General features: G+C 62.0%; 1 protein-coding gene across 1 annotated transcript; it reads left to right on the top strand.

Moving 5' to 3' along the window:
- The first annotated feature begins 2,333 nt into the window (after window positions 1–2,333).
- On the top strand, window positions 2,334–18,920 carry ODAD1 (outer dynein arm docking complex subunit 1). Its single transcript, XM_050927592.1, is given in 20 exon segments — window positions 2,334–2,543; window positions 7,302–7,380; window positions 8,344–8,443; window positions 9,378–9,567; window positions 13,020–13,142; window positions 13,423–13,536; window positions 14,042–14,109; window positions 14,868–14,884; window positions 14,887–15,054; window positions 15,667–15,804; window positions 16,059–16,141; window positions 16,496–16,531; window positions 16,533–16,665; window positions 16,989–17,084; window positions 17,087–17,151; window positions 17,582–17,603; window positions 17,606–17,684; window positions 17,956–18,034; window positions 18,122–18,175; window positions 18,177–18,920. Coding segments are annotated over 19 exon segments (1,680 nt in total). The 5' UTR covers window positions 2,334–2,543; window positions 7,302–7,313; the 3' UTR covers window positions 18,225–18,920.
- The last annotated feature ends 3,307 nt before the right edge of the window (window positions 18,921–22,227 follow it).

Raw genomic sequence — 22,227 nt, 5'->3', positions numbered from 1 at the left:
ACCCCCCCCCGCCGTGCACCCCACTCCCCAATGCACCCAGCCCCCAGCTGTGCACTTGTTTCCCTGTGCCCCATGCCTCCTTCCCGTGCACCTGTTCGCCCATGCGTGCACCCGCCCTCCCAGCTATGCACATGCCCGAGTGCATCCAGCGCCCCAGCTGTGCACGTGCCCCAATGCTCCCAGTCCCAGCCCTCCGCCCACTTCCCAGGCACAGCACACAACTCCCATCCTGACTCCCGCCACAAAACAGAAGGGAGGAAGTGCGCATGCGTGGGGAGCCCGCTGGAGGGCGGAGGCAGCCGAAAGGGGCGGGGTTTGCGCAGTGGGCGAGGCCTCGGTGGAGGGTGGGGGAAGGAAGGAGGGAGCTGTTGGGAAGGCGCATGCGCAATGTCGGCCCGGCCCTGCTCAGAGTGGTGATTCAGGAGCTTGGGGGAGGGAGTGGCGCCAGGCTCCGCCCCCTGAACTAGCCCCGCCCCTGGTCCGGCCCGCTGGTGAGACCCCATCACCCCCCAGAGCAGGGTATGGGGCCTTGGCCTGACCTGACAGGGCCTTCGTGTGAGCTGCCGGGGCCTTGGCATGATGGGCACTTGGCGTGACCTGACGGGGCCTTGGCGTGACCTGACAGGGCCTTCGTGTGAGCTGCCGGGGCCTTGGCATGATGGGGCCTTGGCGTGACCTGACAGGGCCTTGGCGTGACTGGGCCTTGGTGTGACCTGACAGGACCTTGGGGTGACTGGGCCTTGGTGTGACCTGACAGGGCCTTGGCGTGACCTGACAGGGCCTTCGTGTGAGCTGCCGGGGCCTTGGCATGATGGGCACTTGGCGTGACCTGACGGTGCCTTGGCGTGACCTGACAGTGCCTTGGCGTGACTGGGCCTTGGCGTGACCTGACAGGGCCTTGGCGTGACCTGACAGGGCCTTCGTGTGAGCTGCCAGGGCCTTGGCATGATGGGGCCTTGGCATGACCTGACGGAGACTTGGCGTGACTGGGCCTTGGCATGATGGGGCCTTGGTGTGATCTGACAGGGCCTTCGTGTGAGCTGATGGGGCCTTGGCATGATGGGGCCTTGGCATGACCTGACGGTGCCTTGGTGTGACTGGGCCTTGGCGTAACTGGGCCTTGGCATGACAGGGCCTTGGTGTGACCTGACAGGGCCTTCATGTGAGCTGCCGGGGCCTTGGCGTGACAGGGCCTTGGTGTGACCTGACAGGGCCTTTGTGTGAGCTGCCGAGGCCTTGGCGTGATGGGGCCTTGGTGTGACCTGACGTGGCCTTGGCGTGACCGGGCCTTGGTGTGACGGGGCCTTGGCATGACCTGACATGGCCTTGGGGTGACTGGGCCTTGGTGTGAGCCTTGCTGGGACTGGGCCTTGGTGTGACCTGACATGGCCTTGGCGTGTCTGGGCCTTGGCATGATGGGGCCTTGGCATGACCTGACATGGCCTTGGCATGAGCTGCGCGGGCCTTGGTGTGACAGGAGCTTAGTGTGTCGGGGTTTTGGTGTGACTGGACGGGCCTTGGCATAATGACATGACCTGCCAAGTCCTTGATGTGACAGGTTTTTGCAGTGATGTGGCCTTGGTGTGACCTGTCAGGACAGTGGTGTAGTGGGCCCATGGCATGACTTGATGGGCCTTGGCATGACGGGGCCTTGGCTTGCCATGTCCTGCTGTAGCTGGGGCGTGGTGGGAGCTTCTGGGGCCGTGGTGAGATGGGACAGTATCTTGGTGTGACCTGATGTGGTCTTTGGGGTAATTGGGCATTGGCGTGACCTGATGGTGTGTTGGCATGACAGGAGGGGGCAGACACGGGACAGAGTCTTAACGTGACCTGAGGGCGCCCCGGTGAAATGAGACAACCCCGAGAAGCAATGGTGCCCCCCTGTGGTTGTGACAGAGCAGCCATCCCATCGGGACACAGAGCCGCTGGGGAAGGAGGCATGTCATGTGTCTGTCCTCCCTCACCCTGTAGCCCCTCGGCTCCTCTCCTACATCCTGGCATCCCCTACCCCAACCTGCCATCCCTGGTACTGGCACCTGAGAGCCCCCTGGCTCAGAAATAAATACCTCCCTGTTAACCCAGCCATCGCACCCCCTCTAACCACTAGGCCCCACTCCTCTCCCAGAGCCAGGCTGGAACCCAGGAGTCCTGGTTCCCAGTCCCCTGCCCCCCTCCTGCAGTGTAGACATTCTGCATGGCTGGGAGTGGGAGGGATGGAGGTGTGTTTGTGATTGGGGTGGATGTGGGGTGGAGTGGGGGGAATAAAGGGGATTTTCCAGCATGGCTCTCCTGTTCCCCCTAATCTGACACCTCCCCCTTTTCTCACCCCCCCAGGGCTCCGTCCTCTCCCCCCATTGGCTGAGGTATTTCTGCTTCCTGGAGACAGTTGCTAACAACTCGAGTGGTGCCGGGTGTGGGGGGCGGTGATGCTGGCAGGCCAGGAGAGGCCAGGCATGATCCTTGCACCTCCCTGTGCTTGGCACGGGCTGGGCTCCCTCCAAGCCCACTGACCATCCCCCCCGGACTGGCTGCTGGAGAGTGAGGTAAATCCCTGCACCCAAGGGTGGGGGGTACTGGGGCTAGGAAGGAAATCAGATCCCAGATCTCCCCCCACCCTGAACTTTCCCCCCAAACTCTCCCAGGAGCCTCCAAACCTTCTCCCCAACTCACCACCGACCCCCTGAACCTTCCCCCAACTCACCACTGACCCCTGCAGGCAGAATTGCAGTTGCCGACCCAGAGCGCGGAAGGACCCCCCGCCGCCGAATTGCCGCCCTCCCAAATCCTGGGGAAGCGCCGGCCCTGCCTGCAGGGCTGGCTTTGGGAAGTACGGGGCCCAATTTGAGCATTTTTGGAGGGGCCCTGGCAGGGAGGACTAAAAAAAAAAAAAACCATGTTAAAAAAAGCTTTTCATTTCTTAGCAACCGGTTCCCTATAAAAAGTTCTGATTTAAGGGATGTGCCACAGTATGAATTTTTTGTACCAATAGGGTTACCATACGTCCGTATTTTCCCAGGAGAAATTTTAAAATTTAAAAAATTCCTCCCGGATGGCAATTTAAGAACCAAAAAGCCTGACATGGCTGGGAAAATACGGATGTATGTTAACCCTACCTAGAGTTCCTTTTTAAAAAGATGGGCCTGAACTAGAAATAAGCTCCATTTCACGTGTGGGTCCCCGCCACTCCCTGGGAGTGTGCTAGGCTGACCACATGTCCCGATTTTATAGGGACAGTCCTGATTTTTGGGTCTTTTTCTTATATAGGATCCTATTACCCCCCACCCCCATCCTGATTTTTCACACTTGCTGTCTGGTCACCCCAAGGTGTGCACGTGTGGGTCCCAGCTGCTCCCTGCCCCGCTCATTGAAGCAGGTGTGCAGGGTTACTGCCCTGGGAACTGCAGGGCACCAGTGGACATGGGACTGGCTGGAGGCAGGGCAGGGGCTGACTGGAGGTAGGATCTGGCTGCAGGCAGGGCAAGGAGTGCGGGGCTGGCTGGAGACAGGGGTGTGTGGGGTGGGCTGGCTGGCTTCAGGCAGGGCCGCGGGGTTGGGGGTGCGGCAGGGGTTGGCAGGGCTGGAGACAGAGGAGTGTGGAACTAGCTGGCTTCAGGCAGGGGGGTGCAGCAGAGGTTGGCTGGAGACAGGGTAGGGGGTGCAAGGCTGGTGCGGGCAGGGCAGGGGGTGCGGCAGGGGCTGGCTGGAGACCGGCTGGCTGCGGGCAGGGGGTGCAGGGCTGGCTGGAGACGGCAGGGGGTGTGGGGCTGGAGGCAGGGCAGGGAGTGCGGGGCTGGAGGCAGGGCAGGGGGCGCGGGGCTGGAGACAGGGCAGGGGGTGCGGTGCTCGCTGGAGACAGGGCAAGGGCTGGAGACAGGGCAGGGGGTGTGGGGCTGGAGGCAGGGCAGGGGCTGGAGGCAGGGCAGGGGGTGTGGGGCTGGAGGTAGGGGGTGCGAGGCTGGCTGGAGACAGGGCAGAGGCTGGAGGCAGGGCAGGGGGTACAGGGCTGGAGGCAGGGCAGGGGCTGGAGGCAGGGCAGGGCGTGCGGGGCTGGAGGCAGGGCAGGGGCTGGAGGCAGGGCAGGGAGTGCGGGGCTGGAGGCAGGGCAGGGGCTGGAGGCAGGGCAGGGGGTACAGGGCTGGAGGCAGGGCAGTGGCTGGAGGCAGGGCAGGGAGTGCGGGGCTGGAGGCAGGGAGTGCGTGGCTGGAGGCAGGACAGGGAGTGCGGGGCTGGAGGCAGGGAGTGTGGGGCTGGAGGCAGGGCAGGGGCTGGAGGCAGGGCAGGGAGTGCAGGGCTGGAGGCAGGGCAGTGGCTGGAGGCAGGGCAGGGAGTGCGGGGCTGGAGGCAGGGAGTGCAGGGCTGTAGGCAGGGCAGGGGCTGTAGGCAGGGCAGGGAGTGCGGGGCTGTAGGCAGGGCAGGGGCTGCAGGCAGGGCAGGGAGTGCGGGGCTGGAGGCAGGGCAGGGAGTGCGGGGCTGGAGGCAGGGCAGGGGCTGGAGGCAGGGCAGGGAGTGCGGGGCTGGGGGCAGGGCAGGGGCTGGAGGCAGGGCAGGGAGTGTGGGGCTGGAGGCAGGGCAGGGAGTGTGGGGCTGGAGGCAGGGCAGGGGGTGCGGGGCTGGAGGCAGGGCAGGGGCTGGAGGCAGGGCAGGGAGTGCGGGGCTGGAGGCAGGGCAGGGGCTGGAGGCAGGGCAGGGAGTGCGGGGCTGGGGGCAGGGCAGGGGCTGGAGGCAGGGCAGGGAGTGTGGGGCTGGAGGCAGGGCAGGGAGTGCGGGGCTGGAGGCAGGGAGTGCGGGGCTGGAGGCAGGGCAGGGGCTGGAGGCAGGGCAGGGAGTGCGGGGCTGGAGGCAGGGCAGGGAGTGCAGGGCTGGAGGCAGGGCAGGGGCTGGAGGCAGGGCAGGGAGTGCGAGGCTGGAGGCAGGGCTGGGGCTGGAGGCAGGGCAGGGAGTGCGGGGCTGGAGGCAGGGCAGGGGCTGGAGGCAGGGCAGGGGGTACGGGGCTGGAGGCAGGGAGTGCAGGGCTGGAGGCAGGGCAGGGGCTGGAGGCAGGGCAGGGGTTGCGGGGCTGGAGGCAGGGCAGGGAGTGCAGGGCTGGAGGCAGGGCAGGGGCTGGAGGCAGGGCAGGGAGTGCGGGGCTGGAGGCAGGGCAGGGAGTGCAGGGCTGGAGGCAGGGCAGGGGCTGGAGGCAGGGCAGGGAGTGCGGGGCTGGAGGCAGGGCAGGGAGTGCGGGGCTGGAGGCAGGGCAGGGGCTGGAGGCAGGGCAGGGAGTGCGGGGCTGGAGGCAGGGCAGGGGCTGGAGGCAGGGCAGGGAGTGCAGGGCTGGAGGCAGGGCAGGGGCTGGAGGCAGGGCAGGGGGTGCGGGGCTGGAGGCAGGGAGTGCAGGGCTGGAGGCAGGGCAGGGGCTGGAGGCAGGGCAGGGAGTGCAGGGCTGGAGGCAGGGAGTGCGGGGCTGGAGGCAGGGCAGGGGCTGGAGGCAGGGCAGGGAGTGCAGGGCTGGAGGCAGGGCAGGGGCTGGAGGCAGGGCAGGGGGTGTGGGGCTGGAGGCAGGGCAGGGAGTGCGGGGCTGGAGGCAGGGCAGGGGGTGTGGGGCTGGAGGCAGGGCAGGGGCTGGAGGCAGGGCAGGGAGTGCGGGGCTGGAGGCAGGGCAGGGAGTGCAGGGCTGGAGGCAGGGCAGGGGCTGGAGGCAGGGCAGGGAGTGCAGGGCTGGCGGCAGGGCAGGGGCTGGAGGCAGGGCAGGGGGTGTGGGGCTGGAGGCAGGGCAGGGAGTGCGGGGCTGGAGGCAGGGCAGGGGCTGGAGGCAAGGCAGGGGGTGCGGGGCTGGAGGCAGGGCAGGGGCTGGAGGCAGGGCAGGGGGTGCAGGGCTGGAGGCAGGGCAGGAGCTGGCTCCGGCAGGGGGTGCGCGGCCGGCTGGAGACAGGCTGGTGGCTGGCAAGGGGTGGGGCAGGCAGGGCAGGAGGTGCGGGGCTGGTGTGGGCAGGGGGTGCAGCAGGGGCTGGCTGCGGGCAGGGACTGCAGGTACAGGGGGTACAGCCCACCCTGTATGGTGAGTGCCCCCTCCTCCTCCCTCCCCCACCGGGGTAGCAGCAGTAGCAGCAGCCCGGGGCTCCCCTGCTTCCACCGCCCCAATCCTGTAAATAGCCTAGGGAGCCCTGGGGAAGCGGTGGGGCTCTGGGGGCCATTTAAAGGGCCTGGGGCTACAGTCCCTGCTGGGAGCCCCAAGCCCTTTAAATGCCCCCTGGGGAAGCCGGGCCACCCCGGTACAGCGGACCGGCTCTTGCCAGTACGCTGTACCGGGGCTTGGGCGTGGGGCCCGGCTCAGGGGAATTGGTTGAATTGGCCTAAAGCCAGCTTTGACTGAACTTTCCCCCTAAACTCTCCTTTGAGCCCCCCAAACTCATCCCGACCCCCCAAACCTTCCCCCAACTCATCACTGACCCCTGAACCTTTCCCCCAAACTCTCCCCTGTGCCCCCTAACCTTCCCCCCATACTCACCCCGACCCCCTGAACCTTCCCCCAACTCATCACCGACCCCTGAACCTTTCCCCCAAACTCTCCCCTGTGCCCCCTAACCTTCCCCCCAAACTCACCCCGACCCCCTGAACCTTCCCCCAACTCATCACCGACCCCTGAACCTTTCCCCCAAACTCTCCCCTGTGCCCCCAAACCTTCCCCCCAAACTCACCCCGACCCCCTAAACCTTCCCCAACTTGCCACCGACCACACCTTCCCCCAACTCATCACCGACCCCTGAACTTTTCCCTGACCCTTCCCCCCCAATTCACCTCTGACCCCTGAATCTTTCCTCCACTCCCCCCCAATTCTCTGAACCTTCCCCCAAACTCGCCCTAACCACCTGAGCCTGCCCCAGCCACAGAACAGACCACCTGATCCTTTGCTCCCAAATGACCCCCCTCCAAACTCCACAGCTCCCTGAACCTTCCCCCACCAATCCCGCTCCACCCTCCAACTCCTTAAACCCTCCTAGCTCCTATGCACCAGACCCACACCTTCCCCAGCCCCTCCAAAGCATGAGGTGGGAGACGGGAGCGGTGTTAGTGTCGGCTCGCGATGCCCCACCCCAGAATCAGCCACATGCCTGATGGCACGAGGGCTGCCCCAGAGCCTGAGGAGGTTGCCCTCTATCCTGATGCCCCAGTGCTGGGCTGGGCACCCCTGGCATGCCCCAATGTCCAGCCATGCCCCCTGCACCCCGTCTCTCTCTGGACCGTGGCAGCAGGGGTCCAGTTAAAATCCCTCTCTCTCTCTCTCTCCCTCTCCCTACTCTCTTTCTTGGCCACCTGTCGGCAAGGAGGAGGAGAGGATGCCGCTGCACAGATCCGCCTCGAGTATCCACTCGGAGGGCAGCGACCTGGACCTGGAGGGCATCGGTAATGGCTCTGCCCTAGGGCATTGTGGGAAGGCTATGGGTTGGCGTCTCGTGGCTGCCACCAGACAGAATGGGAGCTACTCTGCTGCCTCCGGCGTGGACCTGCCGCTGGTGCCCTCCGTGTGGCTCTGCCCCCTGTGCTCTGCCCCCACGGTGACTCCACATGGCCCTGCCTCCATGCTCTACCCCCTGCTCGCCCCACATCTCTGTCCGATCCCTGCCCCATGCCCTCGGTCCCAGAGGCTGGCGGTAACAGTATCCCGGTGCTCTCAGCCCAGCCAGGGTGAGGGGTTCCCCCCTACACTGGGGGATGTGTCCTTCCCTGCCAGGCCACTCTGGGGAAGAGCCATCTCAGCAACCAGAGGCTGTGGGGAAGGCATCTGGGAGGAGGGCAGCAGGGCTGGTGGCCAGAGGACCGATCCTGCCTCTGGGGATGGCGGCAGCACCCCACTTAGCCAGATTGCTTAACTTAACAGACTTTGGATCGACCCCAGGGGGCTGAGATCAGAACTTGGTCCTGCCCCCATTGCAAACAGGGGTGACTCTGGATTGGCCCTGGGGGCGGTAGGGGGGCTGAGATGAGAACCCGGCCCTGCCCTCTGCCTTTAGCCCCTCCGATCCTCTGATATCCCACCCACAACTCTGTCCCAGCCCGGAGCATTGTCCCATGGCTGGGATGACACCAACGCTTCACCCCAAGATGTGGGACCTTGGAATGAGGAATTGGGACCTTGGTATGATAAGAGGTCTTGGCGTGATGGGATGGGGTATTGACGTGACAGGGTGAGACCTTGGCATGACATGATGGGGCCTTGGCGTGATGTCACGGGGCCTTGGTGTGACAAGACAGAGAATCTTGGCCTCAGATCACAAAGGCCTCAGACTCGTCTGCTGCCTTCTCTAATGATTCCCTTCCCCTCTTTTCTGACCCCCCCCCCCCCCACCCTACATCTCACCCCCACAGCTGAGAGCGAACTGGCCAAGCTGCAGCGTCAGTTCCGGCTGCTAGAGGGTGACCGCCATGCCTACACCCTGCAGTCCCAGGAGACCATCCGCAAGCAGCTGTAGGTACCCCCTTGTGGTCCCTGGGGCTCAGGTCCCCGAGCTGGGGCAGGAGACCTGGGAATTATCCCTGAGAGCAAGGTCACCGGACTGGGGGGAGGGGCCTGGGCGGGGTCACCAGGCTAGAGGGAGGGACCCAGGAAAGATCCCAGGGGTTGGGGCCACCGGGCTGGGGGGCAGGTTCAACACACAAACCTATACAATGCAACTGACACCCCCCCCACACACCGTAACACAGACTGACACACTCCCCTCTGCACACTGATGCGTTATTGATGTAACACTCAGCCCCCTAACAACCCACGTGGGCCTAGCAACACTCTTCCCTAACACACACACACAAACTAGGCTGGGTCACTGCCCTCTCCCCCCGCATCCCCCGACATGCTCACACTCACTCGAACAAAATCACACACATGAGCCCCACACGGGATCACACAGACGCATACAGTCAGACAAGCTCACACTAGATCACACTTGCACACCCTCACTCTCACATTAGATCAAACCATAGCTCACGCACACACCAGGTGACCCAGATTCACCTGCCCACAAGATCCCACATTAGATCCCACTCGCACATGACATTGTGCAGACACCAGATCCCGCTAGATCCCACCCACACATGCCTGATCACCAGAGATCACACACCAGATCTCTCTGACACCCACCAGATCTCTCACACACACACAATCACACACACTAGCTCACTAACCCTCTCACAAGTTCTCTCCATCCCCTTCCCCACATGCTCCACACCCTCCAGTAGATCCAGCCCCCACCGCCCCTGGCGTGCTGGGTCCCAGCACACCCCGCCTACCCTCCACCCTGCATCATGGGGCCCCACCGCTGCCACCCTCCCACCCCGGTGCCACCTGCCACCCGGTGCCTCTCCCTGCCGCCCATCTCCGCTGGCCACCCTGGTGTCTCCGGCAGGGCCGACCTGCAGCGGCTGGAGAAGGAGCGGGAGGGGCTGCTGCGGGAGCTGCGGGCGGCGGAGGGCCGGGCCAACAGGCAGCGGGATCAGGAACAGGCCGGCAGCCTACGCGCCCTGCTGCGGCACCAGGACCAGGTGGAGGAGCAGGCGGCCACGGAGAGGAGGACGGTGGCCCAGCTAGACCAGGAGGTACCACTGGACTGGGAGGTGGTGTAGTGGTTAGAGCAGACGGGCTGGGAGCCAGAATTCCTGGGTTCTCTTCCTGACCCTGGAAGGGGAGTGGGGTCTAATGGTTAGAGCAGAAGGGCTGGGAGCCAGGACACCTAGGTTCTCTCCTGGCTCGGGGATGGGAGTGGGGCTGTGGCAATCAGACTGTGACTCTGGCAGGGCTTCCCTCTTCTCCTGTTCCCTGGTGAGTGAACAGGATGGGGTAGGTGTGGAGGAGAGGCTTGGTGTGGCTCTTCCTCTATCCCTCAATGCTAGGCGGGGAATTACCCACAAGGCCTTGAATGATTTCAGAAAGGGGGACTACACATAAATGAGGATATTAGTGAAAGAGAAATTAAAAGGTGAAGTACCAAAAGTGAAATCCCTGCAAACGGCGTGGAAACTTTCTAAAGACACCATAATAGAGGCTCAACTGAAATGTATACCCCACATTAAAAACCACAGTAAGAGAACCAGAAAAGAGCCACCGCGGTTAAACAACAAAGTAAAAGAAGCAGTGACAGGCAAAAAGGCGTCCTTTAAAACGTGGAAGATAAATCCTAATGGGGAAAATAGAAGAGTATAAACTCTGGCAAATGAAGCTGTCACGGACTCACAGATCGTGCCCACTCGTGGCCCCATGCGGTCTGTGGGGGGTGGCCCTGTCAGTGCGACGGCCCTTCTCAGGGGTCCACTCTCTCTCAGGGTCAGGCCCCTCCACCTCCCGGAGCCACATCTCTCTGAGCCTTAACGCACCTGTTTCTCGCCGTGGGCCCCCTCAGACTGGAACCAGCTGGTCAGATCACCGGGGTCCTCTCTTCGCAGCCCATTGTCCTCCCACTGGCCAGAAGCAGCTGTGACTCCGGAGCTGCATCTCCAGGTCACCAGTCGCTGGGGTCTCCATCCTCCAGGCCATCGGCCGGGGTCCCAAGTTCCCTCTCCGGTCCTCTGTAACAGCAAACTCCCTCTCCCCTCCCCTCGTTAAACCAGTAACACCCGGAGACACTGAGTACCACCCCCTCTGCATGCAAACCATTGAAAAACACAGAAAACCCAAGAAAAACCCCCACTTCGTCACAGAAGTGTAAAAATATAATTAGACCAGAAAAAAATTTGAAGAACAGCTAGCCAAAGACTTCAAAAGTAATAGCAAAAGTTTTTTTTAAAATACATCACAAGCAGGAAGCCTGCTAAACAACCAGTGGGGCCACTGGACGATCGAGATTCTAACGGAGCACTCAAAGACGGGAAGGCCATTTCAGAGAAACTAAATGAATTCTCTGCATCGGTCTTCACTGTTGAGGTTGTGAGAGAGATCCCCAAACCTGAGCCATTCTTTTTGGGTGACAGATCAGAGGAACTGTCCCAAATGGAGGTGTCATTAGAGGAGGTTTTGGAACAAATTGATAAACTAAACAGTAATAAGTCTCCAGGACCTGATGGTATTCACCCAGGAGTTCTGAAGGAACTCAGATATGAAATTGCAGCACTACTGACTGTAATCTGTAACCTACCATTTAAATCAACTTCTGTACCAACTGACCGGAGGAGAGCTAATGTGATGCCAGTTTTTAAAAAGGGCTCCAGAGGTGACCCTGGCAACTACAGGCCAGTAAGCCAGGGCTGCCCAGAGGGGGCGGCAAGTGGGGCAATTTGCCCCGGGCCCTAGAGGGACCCCCATGAGAATATAGCATTCTATAGTATTGCAACTTTTTTTTATGGAAGGGGCCCCCGAAATTGCTTTGCCCCAGGCCCCCTGAATCCTCTGGGCAGCCCTGCAGTAAGCCTCACTTCAGGACCAGGCAAATTAGTTGAAACTATCGTAAAGAACAGAATTTTGGTTTTAGTAAAGGGAAATCATGCCTCACCAATCTACTAGAATTCTTTGAGAGGGTCAACAGGCATGTGGACAAGGGGGATCCAGTGGATATAGTGTTCTTAGATTTTTCAGAAAACCTTTGACAAGGTCCCTCACCAAAGCAAAATAAGCTATCCTGGGATAAGAAGGAAGGTTCTGTCATGGATCGATAACTGGTTAAAAGATAGGAAACAAAGGGTAGGAATAAATGGCCAGTTTTCAGAACGGAGAGAGGTAAATAGTGGTGTCCCCCAGGGGTCTTTTGGGGACCAGTCCTATGCAACATATTCATAAACGATCTGGAAAAAGGGGTAAACAGTGAGGTGGCAAAATTTGCAGATAATACAAAACTACTCAAGATTGTTAATTTCCCAAGCAGACTGCGAAGAGCTACAAAAAAATCTCACAAAACTGGGTGACTGGGCAACAAAATGGCAGGTGAAATTCAACGTGGATAAATGCAGAATAATGCACATTGGAAAACATCATCTCAGCTATACATATACAATGATGGGGTCTAAATTAGCTGATCCCACTCCAGAAAGAGATCTCGGAGACATTGTGGAGAGTTCTCTGAAATCATCCACGCAATGTGCAGCGGCAGCCAGAAAAGCGAACAGACGGTTGGGAATCATCATGAAAGGGATAGATAATAAGACAGAAAATAACATGTTGCCTCTATATAAATCCATGGTATGCGCACTGAATAGTGCATGCAGATGTGGTCGCCCCATCTCAAAACACATATATTGGAACTGGAAAAGGTTCAGAAAAGGGCAACAAAAATGATTAGGGGTCTGGAACGGCCGTATGAGGAGAGATTCATAAGACTGGGGACATTTCAGCTTGGAAAAGAGGCAACTAAGGGGGGATATGATGGAGGTCTATAAAATCATGAGTGGTGTGGAGAAAGTAAATCAGGAAGTGTTATTTACTCCTCCTTATAACACAAGAACAAGGGGCCACCAAATGAAATTAATAGGCAGCAGGTTTAAAACAAACACAAGAAAGTATTTTTTCATGCAACCTGTGGAACTCCTTGCCAGAGGATGTTGTGAAGGCCAAGACTAGAACGGGGTTCAAAAGGGAGCTAGATAGATTCACGGAGGATGGGTCCATCAGTGGCTATTAGCCAGGATGGGCAGCGATGGTGTCTCTAGCCTCTGTTTGCCAGAAGCTGGGATTGGGTGACAGGGCATGGATCACTTGATGATAACCTGTCCGTTCGTTCCCTTTGGGGCACCTGCCATTGGCCACTGTCAGAGGACAGGATACTGGCTTGATGGACCTTTGGTCTGACCCTGTATGGCCATTCTTATGTTCTTATGATGCTACAGTGCATCCCAGCATGCTCTGGGACAGAGCCTGGGGGATTGGGCCAAGATGTCCCCCTTCCTCTGGCTGGCGGTTGGCTTTGGTGCCTCCATTCCTCTGTCCATCCCAAAGGGCACTGCTGGGCATCACCCAGAAGCTCTTGGAGGTGCTATGGGGCACCTCAGGCAATGAGGCCGTAGCGCTTGGGCTGTGGTTGCTAACGGTGTGTCGTCGTCCCCCCCCCCCCCCCTGCCCCCGGCAGATCCGGAGCTGGGAGAAGCGGCTGGCAGGGCTGGCAAAGCAGGCGGGCAGTGCAGGAGTCAGCCAGCGGCACAAGGCCCAGGGCCAGAGGAGGGTGCGCACCTTGGAGAACCAGCTGGACAAGGTGAGGGGGGGGCAGGTCTGTCACTGCCAGAGGGGGCGCTAGTGGTTAGAGCAGGGGAGTGGGGGCTGGGTTCTATCCCCGGCTCTGGGAGGGTAGTGGAGGATAGGGGTTTGAGCAGAGGGGCTGGGAGCCAGGACACCTGGGTTCTCTCCCGGCTTGGGGAGGGGAATGGGGTGTAGTTGCCGGCCCCTAGGAGTGAGGCTATGTTCCACGTTGGGGGGCTCCACCAGGCGTCTGGGCCCTCAGGGCGGCTAATGCCAGCACTCCTGCTTCTCCTCAGGCATCAGCCCGGTTCAACTCCCAGCTGGCGCTGAACGCCGGCCTGCGTGAGGAGCTGGAGACCCTGCGCATCGAACGTGGGCGCTTCGAACACCTCTACCGCAGGCTGGAGAGGGTGAGAGCTCTGCCAGGGGAGCAGGGAGCTGGGAGCCAGGATCCCCGGCTTGGGGGTGGGGAGTGGGGTCTAATGGTTAGAGCCGGGGGTGGTGGCTGTTAACCCCATCTTTCCCTTCATGGTTCAAGGCACACATACCCCCAGCACCCAGCCTGTCACATGGTGACCAGGGACCCATCAGGCCCCACAGAGCCCAACATGGGAAACTGAGGCACCACTGGGCACCACTGGGAGGTCCACCAGTTGGGCTCTGATTGGTGTCTGATAGGAGCCCTCCCCCCGGTGATGTGCATAAAATGAAGGGTTGCGGTTGGCTGATGCCGGCCCCAGTGGGAAGCAGGTATGGAATGGAGGGATCTAATTGGCCAACAAAGGTCTTGTTAAGAAATTGGTGTGGGATGGAGAGGTCTGATTGGCCAGTGAAGGTCCTGCTGTGACTCGGGGCCGGAACGGAAGGGTCTGATTGGCTGGCAGAAGTCCATGACCTTCTCCCTTTGATTCCCAGGAGCTGCAGGAGAAGCGGAAAGCCATTGGAGCCGTGATCGACTCCTCCTCCTCGGCCTTTGATGCTAGGTAGGGCCCCCAGTGCTCCCTGCTGGTCCCCGGCACCTCCTGCTGGCCCCATTGCGCCCCCTGCTGACCTGCAGCGCGCTCCCGCTGGCCCCTGGCACCTTCTGCTGACCCCACTGCACCCCCTGCTGGCCTGCAGTGCCTCCTGCTGGCCCCACTGCGCCCCCTGCTGGCCCTACTGCGCCCCCTGCTGGCCTACAGCGCCTCCCGCTGGCCTCCGGTGCCTCCTGCTGGATACATGGTGCCAAGGAGACCCACAGCAACCCTGTCCCCAGGGTGCCCCTCTACTGGCCCCACAACCTCCCCCCCCCCACCCGCTGCCCCATGCACTCAGGATCGGCCACCCCAACCGCACACATGTCACGAGTCTGTCTGATCTTGCCCCAGGGTACTGCCTCCTCCAGCAGAAGCCAAGGGCTAGTCGGGCTGTGGAAACTGAGCCCCCTGCACCCTCCATGGGGGCCGGGGAAGGGCAGGGCTGGGTCTTGGTATCTCCTACTGCATAGAGTGGGGGGATCCAGGATGCCTTGGTTCTTTCCTTGGCTCTGGGAGGGGAATGGAATCTAGTGGTTAGAGCAGGGGATTGGGGCTTGGGAGCCAGGACTCCTGGGTTCTCTCCCCCGCTCTGTGAGGGGAGTGGGGTCTAGTGGTTAGAGCGGGAGGGCAGGCTGGGAGCCCAGACTCCTGGGTTCTATCCAGGGCTTGTCAGGGCTGTCTGTGGGCAGGGCACCCACTTCTATTGCTCCCCTCCTTTCCTGCAGGGATGAGGCCCAGACCAAGCTGGGCAGCTGAGGGACAAGGCGGAGAAGGACTTGGCCCAGCATGGGGCCGAGATGAAGGAGCTGCAGCGGGTCCTGGACCATGACAGGCGTTTACGCCACTTCCTGGATGTCAAGGTGCAGGAGCGGACGTTCACCCAGGAGGCGATGGAGGCCAAGCGCAAGAGAGGTACTAGCTGGGACGCCTGGGTTCTCTCCCGGCTCTGGGAGGAGAGTGGGGTCCTAGTGGCTAGAGTGGGGGGGGCGGCTGGGAGCCAGGACTCCTGGGTTCCATCCCTGGCTATGGGAGGGGAGTGGCGTCTAATGGGTTAGAGTGGGGAGAGGGATGGGAACCAGGACTCCTCGGTTCTCTCGCTGGCTTCTGGGAGGGGAGTGGGGGCTAGTTGTTACAGCGGGAGGGGGGTGGGTGCTGGCAGTCAGGACTCCTGGGTTTTCTCTATCGATCTAGGAGGGAAATGCGGTCTAGTGGTTAGAGCAGGGGGTGTTGGGAGCCAGGACTCCTGGGTTTCTCTCCCTGTCTCTGGGAGGGGTAGTAGGGGCTAGTGGTTAGGCTGGGAGCCAGGACTCCTGGGTTCTCTCCCTGGCTCTGGGAGGAGAGTGGGGTCTAGTGGGTTAAAGCGGGGAGCGGGGGACTCTGGGAGCCAGGACTCCTCCAGTTCTCTCGCTGGCTCTGGGAGGGGGAGTGAGGTATAGTGGTTTAGAGCGGGGGGCTGGGAAGTCCAGGACTCCTGGGTTCAGTGGCTGAGGGGCTCTGACCATATCCGGTTTACTCCCCATTCAGAGCAAGAGGAAGGCTGAGGGGAAGCGCCCGGGACCCCAGAAGAGGAGCTGCTGGAGTCCTATGAAGTTGCCTTCAAGCAGATCCAACAGCTGACAGGGGAAGACGACCTGGATGTGCTGCTGGAGAAATTCATAGCAGGTGACGGGCAGGGGGCGCTGGCTCAGATCCGCCCCAGGCGGGGGGCTCTCTCTGCAGTCCGAGGGCTGGGTCTGTTGGGGGAGCTGGCTCTGGTGGAGGGGGAGAGGTCTGTCGAGGAGGGGCTGTCGGGGGGGATGTCTTTCTGGTCTGGGGCGGGGTGTCTGTGGGGTTTCTCCGGTCAGGGGTAAGGGGTCTATCGGGGGAAGGGGGGCTCTTTTCAGTCAGGGGCTCTGACACCCACCTCCCCCTCCCAGTTGAGGACCAGAATTTCGCCCAGTTCAACTATGTCAACGAGCAGAACAACGAACTGGAGCGACTGGGGGAGCAGATCGCCCAGGTGAGAGCCCCTCACGATGGCTCTGCCCCCCACAGACAGCCCTGCCCCCACTGTCCCACATTATAGACCCTGTCCCCCACTGCCCACCCACAGAAAGCCCTGCATCCTCCCCAACTCCTCCCCAGGGCCTTCTGCACCATAGACTGTCCTGCCACCACTCCCCAATGGTGGCACTGCCCCTCCATAGACAGCCCTTCCCCCACTGTCCCCCCTGGCTCTGCCCCCCGGGGCCGTGTCCCCCATAGACAGCCCTGCTCCCTTCCAGGGCCACACCAAATCCTGCTCCCACTCCGTGGGGCCATATCCAGCTCTGCTTGCCCTCCCCACTCCCTGTACCCTTCTGCTGCCTCCCAGGTGCGCCGGGAGATCCAGGAGGCGCGGGCCCAGGACTGAGCGGGAGCAGCAGGAGCAGCGGGCGCAGACCCGGGCACTGGAGATGCAGCAGGAGGCTGTTGTGCAGGAGGCCCAGCAGCTGCTGAGCAAAGAGAAGGTGGCCAGGAAAACCCTGGAACAGCTCAAAGAGGGTACGGAGCCAGGATGAGGGGGGAGTTTGGGAGTTCCAGGACCTGCATCGCCTCTGCAAGCCGGTGTTAGAACTCAGGAGTCCTGAATCCCAGCTACCTGCTCTAACCACTAGAAATCCACACCCTCCCAGGGCTGGGGAGAGAAACCCAGGAGCCCTGACTCCCAGCCCCCCTGCTCCCTCTAACCACTAGACTTCACTCCTGTCCCAGAGACAGGGATACAACCCGGCGTCCTGGCATCCTAGCCCCCCTGTCTAACCCACCAGCTCCCCCTCCCCAAGCTGAGGATAGAACCCAGGCGTCCGGGCTGTCTGTTCCTGCAGGGATCAGGTCGCTATTCAGGAAGCTGCACTGTAAGTGCTCAGCGCTGGACGAGGCGCTGGGGGGCTCGGCCGTGGTGCGGGATGGGAACATCCCCGTGTCCTGGGTCTCCTGGAGCAGCGGGCCCACGAGCTGTTGGCCATGCGCGCCTACCTGTCCTCCAAGGTACGGACAGCTGGGGGGGGGCATTCTGCACCAGGGGAGGTGCTGGGGGATGAGACATTGTGGATGGGGTGACCCTGGGGCGGGATCTGTACTGGCAACAGTGGTGGGGGATGGGACGGGTGGCAGCTGAGGGGGAGCCGGGGACATTGAGGGATGGGATGGGGAAACCACGGGCGGGGATCTGTGCCGGGGGGAAGGATTGAGGGGGTGGGAGTGGGGTAGATAGAGAGGACAAGTCTGTGTCAGGTGGGAGGAATTGCGGGGGGTCGATGCTGGGGGGATGCATCCTGAGTGGGGGGGGAAGCAGAGAGTGGGATGGGGTGGCGGGGGATGGGATGAGGTGGGATGGGGATGTGTGCTGGGGGCAGAGATCGGGGGATGGGATGGGGGGTGGGGGGGCAGGAAGTGACCCTTTTCCCCCTCCCCCCAGAACTACGATCTGCCCTATGACCCGAAGAGACAGCTCGACTGCTCCTGGGGCAGATGGCGGGTTACACCCCCACAGCGTATCCTCTGCGGCCCCCCACTGCTGGGTAAGCACCGTGCCCCCAACCCCCTACAGCCATGGTATCGAGGAGGGGGTGGCTCCCACCCACAGCACATATGGTCTAGAAAGACCTGACCCAGGAGAGGGATGGGGTAGAGCTGGGGGGCTGGGAGCCAAGACTCCTGAGTTTCTCTCCCAGCTCTGGGAGAGGGATGTGAGGTCTAGTGGTTACAGCTGACTCCTGGGTTCTGTCTCCCACAGGAGGCAGTGGGGTTCACACATACTTAGCCCCCTCATTCTCTTTGTCTTCTCCGCAGGGAGGAATATGAAGCTGGCAGTGAGGAAGAGGAACGACCCCTCACCCACAGTGAACTGAGAGACCGCATCCTCCGGGAGGTGAGTGGGGCCTAGTGGTTAGAGCAGGGGGCTGGGTTCCCTCCCCAGTTCTTCCTGAAACAAGCTATCTCATTTGCCTCCTCACAGGTGCTGAGCAAGGAGGAGACTCTGTCCCCCAAGAAGACCCAGTGCACCGAGCCGGGGGGGGCTGCGGGTGGCTGGGGGGGCCCGGCGCCCCATGGAGGCCTGAGGCCGGGGCTGGGGTTGGAGCTGGGTCTCCTCTGGCAAATAGCATCCCCAGTCAGACTCCTGTAGTGTGTGCTGCTTGTCCCTCCCCCCCACACCACGGTCCCCTCTTTCTCCACCTTCCCCCCCAACCCTGTCCCCATCAGCCATGTCCTGGGGCTGGATTCCACCTTTGCCCCCCTCCATCGTCCCCTCTGCCTTCCCAGACTGCCTGTCGCCCTAGATCTCAGGGAGCCGTGGGGGAAACCCCCAATACCGACGCCCCCGCACCAGATCAAGCTGCCCCCATTTCCATCTGCTGAAGTGGCCAGTTCCTTTGGCCCGACAGCAGGGTGTGGGTGTCGGGCGAGGTGAGACCCTTCCCCACCCCCCAAACCACACCTCCGCTCTGGGAATCTTGTCTAATCTCCAGGTCTCTCCCGTCAACCAATCATGGATGGAAGCTCGTTAATTTCACACTCTGAGAATTGACGTGCTCCAGATGTGCAATTCCCCCCTCCCCATGCACACTGTGTTCCCCCCTCATACAACAGCCAGATGGTCCCCAAGGAGCATGCCCAGATGTTGGAGAAGAGGATGCCCCCTCCTGGTGAGATGGAGATTTTCCCTCCCCCGCCCCGAACCGAGAGAGGGCAGACCCCCAACCCCTAAGTGGAGGGTGCTCCGTGGGAACCAGCGGTGGATTGTATCAGTGGAGGGATTGGAATCCCTAATAAACTCCACAAGGTATGTATTGTGTGAAACAGTGCTGCCCCCTGCTGGGCATTGTGTGAGCTCCCCACGCCCTGGAATGCGGCCCATCTGGGGTGGGGCATGGGGACTGGTTATCCGGGGACCGCCTCGCCCGGCGCTGGGATGTGGCCCCTCTGGGGTAGGGTCTGGGGCTGGTTATCTGGGGATCCCTTGCCCGGTGTTGGATGCGGCCCCTCTGGGGTGGGGTGCAGGGGCTGGGTATCTGGGGACCCCTCACCCAGTGCTGGGATGCGGCCCCCTCTGGGGTGAGGCACGAGGACTGGGTACATGGGAGCCCCCCCGCCTGGTGCTGGGATTGCAGCCCCTCTGGGGTGGAGCGCGGAGGCTGGGTATCTGGGGACCTCTCGCCCAGTGCTGGGATGCAGCCCCTCTGGGGTGGGGCGCGAGGGCTGGGTACACGGGGATCCCTGGCTTGTTCCCTAGCAACTGCACTGGGGTCAGCGGCTGACGGCCAGAGCAGAGCACACCCTGTTGAGCCCCTGCCCCGCTCCCTGCTGCCCAGAATCTCATCCTGCTGTGGACCAGTGGGGCCAAGGGGGCTGAGGGCAGAGGCCGGCGGTGAGCTGCCGAAAAAGGGGTTGGCTGCTTCTTTGCCATGCTGGCTCTGCCACAGGAGGCAGCTCTGCACCGGTAATGGGGCAGGTCCTGACAAGAGAGGAAAGGCCCCATGTCCCACAGGGGAGAGGCCCCCAGCCCCATTCCCCACCCCCACTTCCAGGAGGGAGCTTTGAGCCCGGGCTGGGAGGTGAATGAACCTTCTGTTCCCTGCAGCCACCAGGAAAGGGGAAATGGAGCAGCCAGCGGCTGCCTTGTGGAAGGGGGTGTGGGGGGTGGGGCGGATTGGCCAGTCGGGGGGGGGGGGGCGGGAATTTCTTTTTTGGTGAGCGGCCCCAGAGCTAAAAGGCAGCGCAGAGAGCTCTGTTAGCTCCCAGGCTCCTGCTCTAACCCCTTCCCTCCCATGGGTGGGGAGAGAACAGGAATCCTGGCCCCAGCCCCCCCCCCCCCACTTTAACCACTATGCCCCATTCTTCTCCAGAGTCAGGGAGAGAACCCAGGAGTCCTGGCTCCCAGCCTCCCTCTGCTCTAACCACTAGGCCCCACTCCCCTCCCAGAGCCACAGAGAGAACCCAGGAGTTCCTGGCTCCTCTGCCACCCCCCCTCGCTCTAACCACTAGACTCTGACTCCCCTCTGCCCAGTGGCAGGGAGGGAGGGGGCCGCGACAGGGGTCAGGAGGGGTGTTATCAGACTGTGGGTCGCGACCATGTTGTAATGGGGTCGGCAGGGCTGGCGTCAGGTGCTGTAATTTTGTTGTGAGAGTGGGTCGGGTGCGATGACGTTTGAGAACCCCTGTGTCAGATGATGGAAGTTGGGGGCGGCACTAGGGTTGTCTGGGCAACCAATATTGAGATCCTGGAGGGGCGGGGCCTCCTGTGGGGACATCCCCGTATTGGGGGAGGGGGGCTGCTGTCCCCCCTGCCCCGCCCGCTGGTGACGGAAGCTGGGCCAGATGTGGAGTACAGCTGTGTGCACCGGGGAGCCCCTCCCCAGGCCCCACTCCCGTCACCATGGAAAACCAAAAACAGTCCCACAAACACAGCCACAGTCTGTGGGGCACTGCTGGGAGGAAGCTCGCAGCGCTGAGTCCTTGCCTGGGGAACCTGTGCAGAAGTGATGTGACAGTTACCACAAGCACAGGAAACATCTTTGTTCTGTGAGCAACACCCCTAACAACCCCTCCGGCAGCAGCCCAGCCCTGCCCTGCACCCTCCCTGGCTCACTTCCTTTTTTACCCCTCTCTGCCCAGATCCACCTCAGGGGCCCATTCACCCCGGCGTCCTGCCCCTCGGATCCGCCCCTGTATCCTTCCCCTCAGATCTGCCCCCGGGCCCTTCATCCCCGTGTCCTGCCCCTGGATCTGCCCCTGGGCCCAAAACACCCGTATCCTGCCCCTCGGATTTGCCCCAGGGGCCAATCCACCCCAGTGTCCTGCCCCTCGGATCTGCCCCCGGGCCCAATCCCATCTATTTATCCTGCCTCTCGGATCTGCCCCAGGGGCTCATCCACCCTGTTCGTGTCCTGCCCCTCAGATGCACCCCGGGGCCAAGCCATCCAGGTATCCTGCCCTGCCCCTCACATCCACCCCTGGGGGCCATCTACCTCGGCATCTTGCCCCTCGGATCTGCACCAGGAGCCAGTCCACCCCGGGGTCCTGCACCCTCAGAGCTACCACTAGTGCCATCCACCCTGGCTATCCTGCCCTGGCCCTCGGATCTGCCCCCAGGGCCCATCCACCCCGGTATCCTGCCTCTCAGATCCACCCCAATATCCCGCCCCTCAGATCCGCCCTGGGGCCCATCCACCCCTGTATCCTGCTCTGAGATCTGCCCCAAGGGCTCATCCACCCCTGGTATCCTGCACCTCAGATCCCCCCCGCCCCCAGGGCCAGTCACCCCGGTATCCTGTTTTCCTGGGTGTGGAGCTCTGGGGGATGGGGGTCTGTGTGCATGGGGGTGGGAGCTTTGGTGCATGGGGGGGGGGCTCTGTGCATGGGGGATGGGAGCTCTGGAGGATGGGGGGCTGTTTGCATGGAGAGTGGGAGCTCTGGGGGATGAGGGCTGTACACATAGGGGGGTGGGAGCTTGAAGGATGCGGGGCCTTTGTGCATGGGGGAATGGGAGCTCTGGAGGATGGGGGGCTGTGTGCATGGGGGTGGGAGCTATGAGGGTTGGGGGTGCTATGTGCATGGGAGGACGGGAGCTTTGGGGGTTGTGGGAGCTCTGGGGAATGGGGGGCTGTGTGCATGGGGGGGGTGGCAGTTTTAGTGCATGGGGGACTCTGTGCATGGGGGGTGGGAGCTCTGGAGGAGGGGGGCTGTGTGCAGGGAGAGTGGGAGCTCTGGGGGATGGGGGGCTGTACTCATGGGGGTGTGTGGGAGCTCGAGAGGATTGGGGGACTGTGCAGGGGGGTTGGGAGCTATGGGGGTTGGGGGGTGCTATGTGCACGGGAGGACGGGAGCTTTGGGGGTTGTGGGAGCTCTGGGGAATGAGGGGCTGTGTGCATGGGGCTGGGGAGCTCTGGGGTGTCTGCCGGGGCGAGGGAAGTGGGGGTGCATGGGGGGAGTTGGGGGATACGGACAGGGGGTTATGTCCCTGGTTCATGCCACGGGGGTCCCGTCTGTTTGTAGGGCGGGAAGGGGAGGGGGCGGGGACACACACGCTGCCCCACCCTCCCCCGAGACGCCGCTATCCCGGCT

This window comes from Gopherus flavomarginatus, chromosome 18 (assembly GCF_025201925.1).
Source record: "Gopherus flavomarginatus isolate rGopFla2 chromosome 18, rGopFla2.mat.asm, whole genome shotgun sequence".
In the NCBI taxonomy this organism is placed as follows: domain Eukaryota; kingdom Metazoa; phylum Chordata; order Testudines; family Testudinidae; genus Gopherus; species Gopherus flavomarginatus.
This window is presented reverse-complemented; position numbering and strand designations above follow the sequence as displayed.